This window comes from Oncorhynchus gorbuscha, linkage group LG08 (genome assembly GCF_021184085.1).
Source record: "Oncorhynchus gorbuscha isolate QuinsamMale2020 ecotype Even-year linkage group LG08, OgorEven_v1.0, whole genome shotgun sequence".
NCBI lineage: Eukaryota > Metazoa > Chordata > Actinopteri > Salmoniformes > Salmonidae > Oncorhynchus > Oncorhynchus gorbuscha.
In genome coordinates this window covers 54,173,826-54,187,968 of record NC_060180.1, presented here as the reverse complement: position 1 = coordinate 54,187,968, position 14,143 = coordinate 54,173,826, and the positions used below count along the sequence as shown (strand labels likewise).

The 14,143-nt window shown below is 41.9% G+C and overlaps 1 protein-coding gene across 6 annotated transcripts in view; it reads left to right on the top strand.

The window, feature by feature from the left end:
- Positions 1 to 14,143, top strand: part of LOC124041834 (disks large-associated protein 1-like) — a 119,672-nt gene that overhangs the window by 79,263 nt on the left and 26,266 nt on the right. For all 6 annotated transcript variants that reach the window (XM_046359895.1, XM_046359897.1, XM_046359898.1 and 3 more), the window contains one exon: positions 12,872 to 13,098. In XM_046359895.1, the coding sequence (XP_046215851.1) occupies positions 12,872 to 13,098 (227 nt within the window). The remainder of the gene's footprint in view (positions 1 to 12,871; positions 13,099 to 14,143) is intronic.

Sequence of the window (14,143 nt, the reverse complement as noted above, 5' to 3'; positions counted from 1 at the left end):
TGATGTTCATGTAGCTAAATGATATGCAAATGTGGTTCTGTGCAGTATGCTAGTTTCTCATCTCTTTCTCACTTGTTCTATATTCTAAATCAGTCAAAACAAAATCAATATGGCTCTTCCATTTTTACATAACGATCCCCATTGGACATTTTATTTTTTACTTTGCAAACAAAACCGACAAACCACAGGACTAAGTCATTCAAATTAAAATAACTCAAATCAAATAAAGCACCAAAAGAAGAAAATGTACATTATAAAATATAGCCTAAACAAGTAGGCAAGGCATTTGTAGTAATCAAAAAAATAGGTGGAGACATCAATCAGCAGATAACTTCCACTCAATCAGAAACATTTTGAATGTTAGGAAGAAAATCTATTAAAGGACCCCAGATTTTCCTGAATTGAGAGTAGCTTTTCCTGATAGAAGATGATCTTTTCTCTGGGGTACAATATGACATCACCTCCTTCAACCATTGTCGTGTTGATGGAGCATGTTCTGATTTCCATTTAGTTAAGATGTACTTTTTACCTGCTGTAGCAGCATGAAGAAATACACACTTGTTTGTGCTATCTGATACTGTATTTAACAAGGTTATATTCCCTAACACCCACATCCTGGTGTAATTTTGAAGTTCTGTCTCTAATATCTCTGATGTAATTTTACTGATATTTTCCCACAAATTCTATTGGTAGGGACAACTCCATAAAATAGGCAAATATATCCAGTACTTATCTCACATCTAGGATATTTGTCAGTTATCTTATCAAGTCAATTCAGTCTATATGCAGTAAAATATGTCCTGTGCAATATATTGAATTGCATCTGTCTATGTTTGGTTGCCATCAAGAAGCTTTGAAAGGTTTCAATCAAGTCATCCCAGTCAACTGAGTCATAAATGCAAGCCATCTTAGGTTATTATATGTAGGTAGATTATTATTGAGTATGTTATACATCCTTGAGATCAGACCTCGAGTTGCCCTAGTACTATGGATACGATTTTTGAGCAGTGATTCCTCTGGAGTATTAGGGAAATTGTATTTTGTCATTTCTTTTACCCAGTGCCATATCTAAAGGTATTTTATTTTAACTAGTTTGAGGAAGCTCAAGCTCGTCTTAATGATATGAATGTATTTTCCTTATATAAGTCCCCAACAATAGAAATTCCTTTAGAGTTCAAGAAATGTATCGTTCTATTAGCAATTGCCTTTCGAATAAGTGGATTGTTCATTAACGGAATAGATCTTTCAAGTATGTTATTGAATCCAAGCAGTTTATGAGCTCTCTGCTATGAGTTAAAAGTATTTTTGATAATGGGGTTCTTTGTAAATGCTATTATTTTGGTGTCCGACAAAGGGGATCGCTTTCAAAGTTACAGATGTAACTATGTTCTATTGATAGCCACCGTATAGGATAGAAATGAGTGGCTTGATAATAGAGTTCAAAATTAGGAAGTGTAAGTCTTCCTTTGGGATAAGGAGCTTGAAGAGTTTGAAAGCTTACACAGGCAGGTTATTCTGCCATTGAAAATAAGATATTACTTTATTTACATTTTGTAATACATTTGCAGGTAGCTTCAGTGGTATGCACTGAAATAGGTATAATAATTTGGGGAGGATATAAAAAACAAATCTATTGACTCTGCCTATTTATGAAAGAAGCAATGCATCCTTCTATTGATATCTATCTTGGTTATATCTAGTATAGTCCTATGATTATCTTTCACAAAAGTATAACATTCTTTACTTACATGTTCCCAAGGTACTTAAAACCCTCCTGTGACTATTTCAGAGGTCAAAAAAAGATTTCTAATAGTAGCATGATCCATATTATTCAGCATTACCAGACTTATGTCATTGTTTTAATTTGTGTCCTGAGACTGCACTATAATCCTTTAAACATTTGAACAAGGCAAAGATGGAATGTACAATTGAAGTCGGAAGTTTACATACACCTTAGCCAAATACATTTAAACTCAGTTTTACACAATTCCTGACATTTAATCCCAGTAAAAATTCCCTATCTTAGGTCAGTTAGGATCACCACTTCCTTTTAAGAATTTGAAATGTCTGAATAATAGTAAAGAGTGATTTATTTCAGCTTTTATTTCTTTCATCACATTCCCAGTGGGTCAGAAGTTTACATACACTCAATTAGTGGTTGGTTACATTGCCTTTAAATTGTTTAACTTGGGTCAAACATTTTGGGTAGCCTTCCACAAGCTTCCCACAATAAATTGGGTGAATTTTGGCCCATTCCTCCTGACAGAGCTGGTGTAACTGAGTCAGGTTTGTAGGCCTCCTTACTAGCACAAAGCATTTTCAGTTCTGCCCAAAGATTTTCTATAGGATTGAGGTCAGGGCTTTGTGATGGCCACTCCAATACCTTGACTTTGTTGTCCTTAAGCCATTTTGCCACAACTTTGGAAGTATGCTTGGGGTCATTGTCCACTTGGAAGACGCATTTGCAACCAAGCTTTAACTTCTGACTGATGTCTTCAGATATTGCTTCAATATATCCACATAATTTTCCATCCTCATGATGCCATCCCTCCTACAGCAAAGCACCCCCACAACATGATGCTGCCACCCCCTTGCTTCACGGTTGGGATGGTGTTCTTCGGCTTGCAAGCATCCCATTTTTTCCTCCAAACATACGATGGTCATTATGGCCAAACAGTTGTATTTTTGTTTCATCAGACCAGAGGACATTTCTCCAAAAGGTACGATCTTTGTCCCCACGTACAGTTGCAAACTGTAGTCTGGCTTTTTGATTGCGGTTTTGGAGCAGTGTCTTCTTCCTTGCTGAGCGGCCTTTCAGGTTATGTCGATATAAGACTTGTTTTACTGTTGATATAGATACTTTTGTACCTGTTTCCTCCAGCATCTTCACAAGGTCCTTTGCTGTTGTTCTGGGATTGATTTGCACTTTTTGTACCAAAGTACGTTCATCTCTAGGAGACAGAACGCGTCTCCTTCCTGAGCGGTATAGTGGCTGCAGTGTCCCAATGTGTTTATACTTAGGTACTATTATTTGTACAGATGAATGTGGTACCTTAAGGCATTTGGAAATTACTCCCAAGAGCGAACCAGACTTGTGGAGGTCTATAATTTTTTTCTGGCTGATTTCTTTTGATTTCCCTATGATGTCAAGCAAAGAGGCACTGAGTTTGACGGTAGGCCTTGAAATACATAGACAGGTACACCTGCAATTGACTATAATTATGTCAATTAGCCTATTTAAAGCCATGACATCATTTTCTGGAATCTTCTAAGCTGTTTTAAGTCACTCAACTTAGTGTATATAAACTTCTGACCCACAGGAATTGCGATACAGTGAATTAGAAGTTAAATAATCTGTCTGTTAACAATTGTTGTTAACAACTAGTTTTTATGACTCCAACCTAACTGTATGTCAACTTCTGACTTCGACTGTATTAGATCACTCACATACAATAACACCGTGCTAGAGGCTAAATTGTCATTGCAAAAATTAAAGGTATAATCAGGCATCGTTTTCTTGTCCCCATACCAAGTACAAAAGTGTCTTAAAGCAGACCATTGGTCAGCAGTTTCTAGTTTCAAAGTTTATTTGCCACATGCACAGGATACAACAGATGTAAAACAGTACATTGAAATTCTTACCGCTCTTTCCAACAATGCAGTGATGATGATGATGATAATAATAATTAGATATGTATGCTATATCGGTGAACATATCAGAATCGGACGATATTAGCTGAAAATGCCAACATTGGTATTGGCCCGATAGTTTAACGCCGATGTTAAAAACCGATGTCAGAGTTACCGTGCATACCTACATGAAGTAATGACGCCATGTAAAGTTTTGCACTACACGTGCAACACAGCATTCCTAACCTTGCCCACAATGTCTGCTGTGTGGATCGAGCAGTCAACAAGTCGAGCAGTCATTTGAAAGGGTAAGAAAATTTCAGCGAGACAACTCAAAGGCGAAATCCATTAAAGCCAAGATAATTTAATTCATTGCCCTTGACAATCAACCGTTCTCTGTCGTGGATGATGTTGGCTTTTTCTGACTGGTCGAGCACTGTTACATACTACCAAGTGCGCTTTTTTTCAGATGTTGCACAGTAATAGCGTCACTGCTATTAGCTTCACGACATACATACTATGGAATGCCTTTTGGTTCTTGCATGTCAAAACATATACAGTAGTACTGTCAAAGCTGTTCAAAAAAGTCTGCAAACAAGCAAACACCGGCCACGAATGGTGTGCTTACAATACTGTGTTGGTAATGAAGCATGATGTGTTCAACCGCAACTTCTGGGGTAGCTAGCTTTAGCTTGGTACCTAGCTAGCGCCAATACAACCAGCCTGAAAACAATGACCAGTAGAAACTGCAGTCATTTTCATTTTTCTGAGTAATGATTTAGGAATCCTTGTGAGTAAGTATTAGCTAGGTTGCCACTTGTTGTTAGCCTATTGAAATTAAACTTTCATTCATGAAAATAAGCCAATAGCTAGCCAGCTACTTACCCTGTTGTCCAGAGCTAACGTTATAAGCAGCCAGCTATCTTCATCTGGCGACTGAGGCTCGACCGGTTGGCCATACTTTTATTTTGAAGGCTAACCTCATAGTCCACTATTGTGGCTAATCCTTATTGTGTCTAGCTTCACATAGATGGGTCCGACCACCATTAATTAAATAAGAACCGTGTTATAAATTAAGGTTCTTTAGATGACACCTAGATTGTCATTTTGCTATGTTTTGGGGTAGAAAATGGTTTGCATCCATGAGCTAGCTAGCTTTTTTTTACGACCAACACTGTAGGTGTGCAATACAACTTTATCAAATCAAATTTTATTGGTCACATACACATGGTTAGCAGATGTTAATGCGAGTGTAGCAAAATGCTTGCTTACCAGCATCATAGCATACGTATTGATGAATCGTTGTGACATATGAAATACGAGTGATAGTGTAATCAATGTGTAATAACTATGTCAATCAATGAATGTGTTAAATTATTATGTAACGTGCAGTCATATTCAGGTCCTGATTGGTCAACAATCACGATTTGACGTGTCAAGTAACGTTGTTTGACGTGCAAAGACCCAAACACCGTTCCATAGAAATCCTGGTTGAGAATGAAACGACTGAACAATGAAACAGCACAGCAAGTAAGTGAACGAAATAGGTTTTGATGAAGTTTTACTGGTAATGGGGGACATACGTAGATGCCCAAAAAATAACTTTTTTTTTTGTGTGTGTGTGTGTGTGTGTGTGTGTGTGTGTGTGTGTGTGTGTGTGTGTGTGTGTGTGTGTGTGTGTGTGTGTGTGTGTGTGTGTGTGTGTGTGTGTGTGTGTGTGTGTGTGTAACCTTTATTTAACTAGGCAAGTCAGTTCTTCAACAAATTCTTATTTACGATGACGGCCTGGACGACGCTGGGCCAATTGTGCGCCGCTCTATGGGACTGCCAATCACAGCCGGATGTGATACAGCCTGGATTCGAACCAGTGACACCTCTTGCACTGAGATGCAGTGTCTTAGACCGCTGTGTGTGTTAACTATTTAACTGTACTAGAATGCTTAAAAGACCAGGGTTTTTTGGCAAGACAAATGTCGGATATAGGTATCGGCCAAAAATGTCATATCACTAATAATATAGAAAATATGATAAAAACTTAAATTATATAAAGAACACAAGCTTCTCCTATGAGATTTAAAGAAATATATATGAACGCCAAGTAGTATATAGAGGTCAGTGCCAGCAACTTATTCAATGTGCAGGGGTACTATATTGAATGAGGTGGGTTTATACATAAAAAGTCATTGTACTTCCGGCGCCGACTGAGATGGCCGCCTCGCTTCGCGTTCCTAGGAAACTATGCAGTTTTTTGTTTTTTTATGTGTTATTTCTTACATTAGTACCCCAGGTCATCTTAGGTTTCATTACATACAGTCGAGAAGAACTACTGAATATAAGATCAGCGTCAACTCACCATCAGTACGACCAAGAATATGTTTTCCGCGACGCGGATCCTGTGTTCTGCCTTACAAACAGGACAACGGAATGGATCGCATGCAGCGACCCAAGGAAACGACTCTGAAAAAGAGGGAAACGCGGCGGTGTTCTGGTCAGACTCCGAAAAAGGGCACATCGCGCACCACTTCCCAGTATTCTTCTTGCCAATGTCCAGTCTCTCGACAACAAGGTTGATGAAATCCGAGCAAGGGTGGCATTCCAGAGGGATATCAGAGACTGCAACGTTCTCTGCTTTACGGAGACATGGCTTACTGGGAAAACGCTATCCAGGGCGGTACAGCCAACGGGTTTCTCCACGCATCGCGCCGACAGAAACAAACATCTCTCTGGTAAGAAGAGTGGAGGGGGCGTATGCCTCATGACTAACGGGACATGGTGTGATGAAGGAAACATACAGGAACTCAAATCCTTCTGTTCACCTGATTTAGAATTCCTCACAATCAAATGTAGACCGCATTATCTTCCAAGAGAATTCTCTTCGATTATAATCACAGCCGTATATATCCCCCCCAAGCAGACACATCGATGGCTCTGAACGAACTTTATTTAACTCTTTGCAAACTGGAAAACATTTATCCGGAGGCTGCATTCATTGTAGCTGGGGATTTTAACAAAGCCAATCTGAAAACAAGACTCCCTAAATTTTATCAGCATATCGATTGCGCAACCAGGGGTGGTAAAACCTTGGATCACTGTTACTCTAACTTCCGCGACGCATATAAGGCCCTGCCCCGCCCCCTTTCGGAAAAGCTGACCACGACTCCATTTTGCTGATCCCTGCCTACAGGCAGAAATTAAAACAAGAGGCTCCCACGCTGAGGTCTGTCCAACGCTGGTCAGACCAAGCTGACTCTACACTCCAAGACTGCTTCCATCACGTGGACTGGGACATGTTTCGTATTGCGTCAGATGGGAATATTGACGAATACGCTGATTCGGTGTGCGAGTTCATTAGAACGTGCGTCGAAGATGTCGTTCCCATAGCAACGATAAAAACATTCCCTAACCAGAAACCGTGGATTGATGGCAGCATTCGCGTGAAACTGAAAGCGCGAACCACTGCTTTTAATCAGGGCAAGGTGTCTGGCAACATGACTGAATACAAACAGTGCAGCTATTCCCTCCGTAAGGCTATCAAACAAGCTAAGCGTCAGTACAGAGACAAAGTGGAATCTCAATTCAATGGCTCAGACACAAGAGGCATGTGGCAGGGTCTACAGTCAATCACGGACTACAAGATGAAATCCAGCCCAGTCACGGACCAGGATGTCTTGCTCCCAGGCAGACTAAATAACTTTTTGCCCGCTTTGAGGACAATACAGTGCCACTGACACGGCCTGCAACGGAAACATGCAGTCTCTCCTTCACTGCAGCCGAGGTGATTAAGACATTTAAACGTGTTAACCCTCGCAAGGCTGCAGGCCCAGACGGCATCCCCAGCCGCGCCCTCCGAGCATGCGCAGACCAGCTGGCCGGTGTGTTTACGGACATATTCAATCAATCCCTATACCAGTCTGCTGTTCCCACATGCTTCAAGAGGGCCACCATTGTTCCTGTTCCCAAGAAAGCTAAGGTAACTGAGCTAAACGACTACCGCCCCGTAGCACTCACTTCCGTCATCATGAAGTGCTTTGAGAGACTAGTCAAGGACCATATCACCTCCACCCTACCTGACACCCTAGACCCACTCCAATTTGCTTACCGCCCAAATAGGTCCACAGACGATGCAATCTCAACCACACTGCACACTGCCCTAACCCACCTGGACAAGAGGAATACCTATGTGAGAATGCTGTTCATCGACTACAGCTCGGCATTCAACACCATAGTACCCTCCAAGCTCGTCATCAAGCTCGAGACCCTGGGTCTCGACCCCGCCCTGTGCAACTGGGTACTGGACTTCCTGACGGGGCCCCCAGGTGGTGAGGGTAGGCAACAACATCTCCTCCCCGCTGATCCTCAACACGGGGCCCCACAAGGGTGCGTTCTGAGCCCTCTCCTGTACTCCCTGTTCACCCACGACTGCGTGGCCACGCACGCCTCCAACTCAATCATCAAGTTTGCGGACGACACAACAGTGGTAGGCTTGATTACCAACAACGACGAGACGGCCTACAGGGAGGAGGTGAGGGCCCTTGGAGTGTGGTGTCAGGAAAATAACCTCACACTCAACGTCAACAAAACTAAGGAGATGATTGTGGACTTCAGGAAACAGCAGAGGGAACACCCCCTATCCACATCGATGGAACAGTAGTGGAGAGGGTAGCTAGTTTTAAGTTCCTCGGCATACACATCACAGACAAACTGAATTGGTCCACTCACACTGACAGCGTCGTGAAGAAGGCGCAGCAGCGCCTATTCAACCTCAGGAGGCTGAAGAAATTCGGCTTGTCACCAAAAGCACTCACAAACTTCTACAGATGCACAATCGAGAGCATCCTGGCGGGCTGTATCACCGCCTGGTACGGCAACTGCTCCGCCCTCAACCGTAAGGCTCTCCAGAGGGTAGTGAGGACTGCACAACGCATCACCGGGGGCAAACTACCTGCCCTCCAGGACACCTACACCACCCGTTGTTACAGGAAGGCCATAAAGATCATCAAGGACATCAACCACCCGAACCACTGCCTGTTCACCCCGCTATCATCCAGAAGGCGAGGTCAGTACAGGTGCATCAAAGCTGGGACCGAGAGACTGAAAAACAGCTTCTATCTCAAGGCCATCAGACTGTTAAATAGCCACCACTAACATTGAGTGGCTGCTGCCAACACACTGTCATTGACACTGACCCAACTCCAGCCATTTTAATAATGGGAATTGATGGGAAATGATGTAAATATATCACTAGCCACTTTAAACAATGCTACCTTATATAATGTTACTTACCCTACATTATTCATCTCATATACATATGTATATACTGTACTCTACAACATCGACTGCATCCTTATGTAACACATGTATCACTAGCCACTTTAACTATGCCACTTTGTTTACTTTGTCTACACACTCATCTCATATGTATATACTGTACTCGATACCATCTACTGTATGCTGCTCTGTACCATCACTCATTCATATATCCTTATGTACATGTTCCTTATCCCCTTACACTGTGTATAAGACAGTAGTTTTGGAATTGTTAGTTAGATTACTTGTTGGTTATCACTGCATTGTCGGAACTAGAAGCACAAGCATTTCGCTACACTCGCATTAACATCTGCTAACCATGTGTATGTGACAAATAAAATTTGATTTGATTTGATTTGAAGTCACCGGTAGTAGTGCCTTCAGAAAGTTTTCACACCCCTTGATTTATTTCACATTTTGTTGTGTTGCAGCCTATATTCAAAAGGGATTAAATATATTTTTTCTCACCCATCTGCACACAATACCCCATAATGACAAAGTGAAAACATGTTTTAGATATTTTTGTCACTTTATTGAAAATTAATTACCTAATTTAGAGAAGTATTCACACCCCTGAGTCAATACTTTGTAGAACCACCTTTGGCAGCGATTACAGATGTGAGTCTTTCTGGGTAAGTCTCTAAAGCCGCTTTCACATTGGCAGTTTGAAGTGACTCAAATCCTATTTATTTGGGGCCTCCCGAGTGGCACTACAGTGCAGTGCTTGAGGTGTCACTACAGACCCAGGTTCGATCACAAGCTGTATCACAACTGGTAGTGACTGGGAGTCCCATAGGGCGGCACACATTTGGCCCAGCATCGTCCGGGTTAGGGGAGGGTTTGGCCAGGGGGACTTTACTTGGCTCATCACGGCTCTAGCGACTCCTCATGGCGGGCCGGGAGCCCGCAGGCTGACTTAGGTCGTCAGTTGAATGGTGTTTCCTCCGACACATTGGTGCGACTGGCTTCCGGGTTAAGCAGGCGGGTGTTAAGGAGCATTGTTTGACTCGACCTTCGCCTCTCCCAAGCCCGTTGGGAAGTTGCATCGATGAAACAAGATTGCAATCGGATATCATGAAAAGGGGGGTAATAAAAATATCCTATTTATTTGCATATCCGATTCAAATATGTTATTTTCCCTGCAGTCTGAACAGCCAAAAAGCACATGGAATCAGATATTTCAAGCCACATTTCAAACCACCTTTTTTAGGTGGTTTGAAGTCAGATCCCAAACTGATTCCTGGCCATGTGACTTGAAGTCTGAGCGGTCCATTCTAATTTATTTGCCCTCAAGTGGTTTTTAGACTATTTGGCATTGAACATGTAGTAGCTAACTAGCGTGTTAATGTTTCACAAACAAATGATTGAATGTGCTAGAAAGCTACCTAGCTAGGACTCGTTTTGAAATTTGGATCATCTTATCCTTTGAGGCTTTAAAAGTGTTTATTACACAATGATTTTGAACATTCAAAGCAACTGCGAAACGTCCATAGCAGGCAATGTTGTCACATTAGCTTGCTACATCACTTCTGAGGGATAGGAAGCAGGAGAACCACCAGCAATCAACGTACACCACTGCGCACACACCTGTTGTTACTATGACAACTAGCAAAGCCTTGTCAGCAGATGACCGCTGTCTGAACACACACAAATATTATTTAGTCACTTGTAACGTGCTGTTTGGACAGTCAGTAGTCAGAATTACAGAAAATAACCTGTGGTAACCTAGGTTACCCCATTGGCTCTCAGCAAATATCTCGCCTTTTTCGAACACAATTTTCTTGTCTGCTTGTTTTAGCGAATTACAAAACTACATTTAAGAAAAGTAGAACATGACTAAAGATTACTTTTTAACATTGCCTGCTCCCGAGTTTTCTAACTACTGAAAATTGTTTGGCTTCCCTCATGCCCCTTTTCATGATGGTGCCACGTGAGTGAGTGCTATTTAGCTACCAACCCGAACATTAAGCTAGCCAAGACCAATAACACAAACAAACAGACTATACAGCTGCAAGTAGTGAAGGGCGTTACAAACGGACTATACTAAACAAGTTAAATGTCTTACCTGTGATGAAATGTTTTCCACACACATAGCTACAGTATGTGAAGCCTACTTGGACATATGGTCCCCACATTTCCCACTCTCCCAATAGCCTGAACCCTCAGGGCTCTTCTGGCAGGCTCTATTTCCCTACGTGGGAGCATTGCAAACCGTAGTTCGGGATTTTTTTTAACCTGTTTGCATGTACGCTGGAACAACACAGCAGATTTCCGGCATGTCTTGTTATCTCTGTATAACAATAGATCAGCGACAAATTTGACTCTTTTACAATGGGGGTCAATAGGAAAGAATGTTTGTTTTCCCAATTTGTGTACTGCATGGTCGAGTGGAATTCCTTCTTATTACGTGAATACCGACTTGGAGTATTGGTCTGCATAGATGTTTCCCATTTACTCCCTCATATCCTGCTATCTTTTTCTGCTGTAATATAGTTACCCTATTACCATAGAAACATTATTGGCAGGTTTGAGTTCAGTGCCATGGGAGAATTGATGCCCAAAATGTTATGCAGCTTTTCTGAAATCAAAACTTCTAAATTACTGTAGTTATTTTGCTGTCAATGTTATGTTGTGAGTAGATTTGTTGAGTTATGTATACTAAAGTATTATGGATACTGTATTCTGTACATATATATGCACAAACAAACAGTTCAACAGGATTAACCCAGTGACAAATACACAAACATACAGTACTCAATTACTGACATATTCTTATAACTCATCAATTATTTGCTACCGCAGTAGCCAAGCAACACAACATTCAGGTCTTGAACTATTCAGCCCCACACCATGTGCATTGACCATTTCGGTACAGTAGCTAAAAGTAAAAAGAGCTGTTATAGTGGAGTTATCACAACAACAAAGCACTGAACACATCCAGTATGGTAGCTAAGGTACATGTGGGTCTGTGTGAACTTGTGAAGATAGGCCTATTTCTGTGATGAGCAGGGGACACAGGTAGCACAAGCACGGTGTGTACTGTGTTGTAGTGTGTGGGCATAGAGCCGCTTGGCGGTTGAGTCGCTCTGCCTCCACAGCCTCCTTTTATATACAACCTGCTCATTTCTGCTCTGACGTCAAAGGCCCTAGCATCCTAGCCTGCTCTGCTCTGGCTTTCTCCTCAGTTACCAAGGCTCCTCTCCCTCTGTAGTGATTCATGTAATTACTAAGACTTCAGAGGAGTGGGATTCTCTCTTCTCCAGCATCAACTTAGTCTCCAAAGTATTTTTGTATGCTCAATGCTAACTACCCAAATGAGGTATATCATTGGAAGATAAATTGATACTCTCTGGTAACAAATGTTTTCAAAGTGTCTGAATTAACCTTTTTGAGCCAAGGGCGCCATAATTCCTCTCAGTATGGAGGAGTGGATTTAGTTGTATTAGTACTTCCTCTATTATTAAGCAACTAATAATAGTTTCAGTTCAGGTTGTGTTTGTGCCCTTGTTATAATATTTAGTTTAGCCCATATATATGGCTAGCTCATTGTTTCTCCTTAAATCATTTATTTTCCTTAACCCACAATAGTAGTCAGTCAGATTAATTAAAATGTCGTATCACCCTGACACCCTAGTTCTCTGTGAGCATCCTGTTCATAAGGCTGTGCCCATAGGGAGACTCCAAGCTAACAGATGCCCAGGTTGTCAGGAAAGGGTTTTAAGTGTAATCATGCGAACTCACACCAGTCTCTTAATTACCTATTACCTTCGATGCTCAGTACGAGACAGAGAGATAAATAGAGGCGCATCTGACTGTGTTGGATATTGTTGTGACGCCTCGTTTGCCAGACTGGACCAGGTGGATGGTACATGGCACCATGCAGTCATCCATGGACGTGCCTGAAGCCCTGTTGTCACCTTCCCTATCCCCACAGGTGCCCCAGGATGAGTGGAGTGGCTTCTCACCTCTGGAGGGGAAGGAGGACGATATCCCGTGTCGGCGCATGCGCAGCGGCAGCTACGTGAAGGCTATGGCAGAGGATGAAGACAGTGGAGACTCAGAAGAAAGTCCTAAGCTGTGTCCAAAGATCCAGGCCCAAGGTCGACGGGCCAGCTATCTCAAAGCCACCCAGCCATCACTGACTGAAATGACCACCTTAAAGTAAGACTCCTCTCTTTAACTCATTTTAAAATAACTTTAACTTTAAATTAATGTAACTAACTATCATAGTTCTTATGATGTTGAATTCTTTGGGGCATGGGATGTACCTACTGGAATGTTTTACTGCAGTGGTGTAGAAGCATAGCGTGAAGAAATCGGACAACAGTGACAGGATGAGGTTCTCTAACCTCCAGCTTTAATGGTACTTTTGACTCCCTTCGAGTGGTGGATAATTTGATACCATTATATAGAGAGGCTGCTCGTAGCCTTCAGTATCACTCTGACATATCTGGGGCGTACAGCTCGCATTTGTGAATTTATTTAAGCGCCATCCAAGTCAAAAGACAACCCAGCCTGGTGCTTATACATCCCCTCTGCATCCTTTTCCACTCGATGAGTAAAGAGTATTAACGTTTCAAACACCAGGGGAAATGAATGTAATGTTCTCCTCGTTTTACATGAAGTGGCTAAAGTGAAAGACGCCTGTGTAAATTAACATTTCAGTTAATGATCTTAATTCTAGTCGTATTGGTTCATTGCAATGTGCACAATGAACAAATCTGTCAATCCCTGAGCAACACAATCATCGCAATGCAAATGTGAAAGGGATCTTTGACAAACGTTTCACTAAAGGCATTGGTTGAAGGACAACATAAGTGAAAAACATGGCTGACTGTGATCCATTTTCTGAACTTTGCTTGTATTAGCTTTTTATCTGAAGGTCTGCATGCTTCTTGGCCTTTGATAGTGTACTGTGCCTCTCCTAGTTGTTCCAGTTCTGAACTCCACTAGGTGCTAGAAACAGTTTGGCAGGCCCTCGGACTGCGTTTACAGTTAGCCCAATTCTGATATATTTTTTCACTAATTGGTCTTTTGACGAATCAGGTCAGCACTGAAACAACAGATTTGATGTGACTGGTCAAAATACCAGTTAGTGGAAGAAAGATAATGATTGGGCTGCCTGTGTAAACGCATGGTGCAGCCTATTGCTCCACTCACTGTGTGGAGTAATGATGTGATAATCTACACTGATAAATCACCTTCC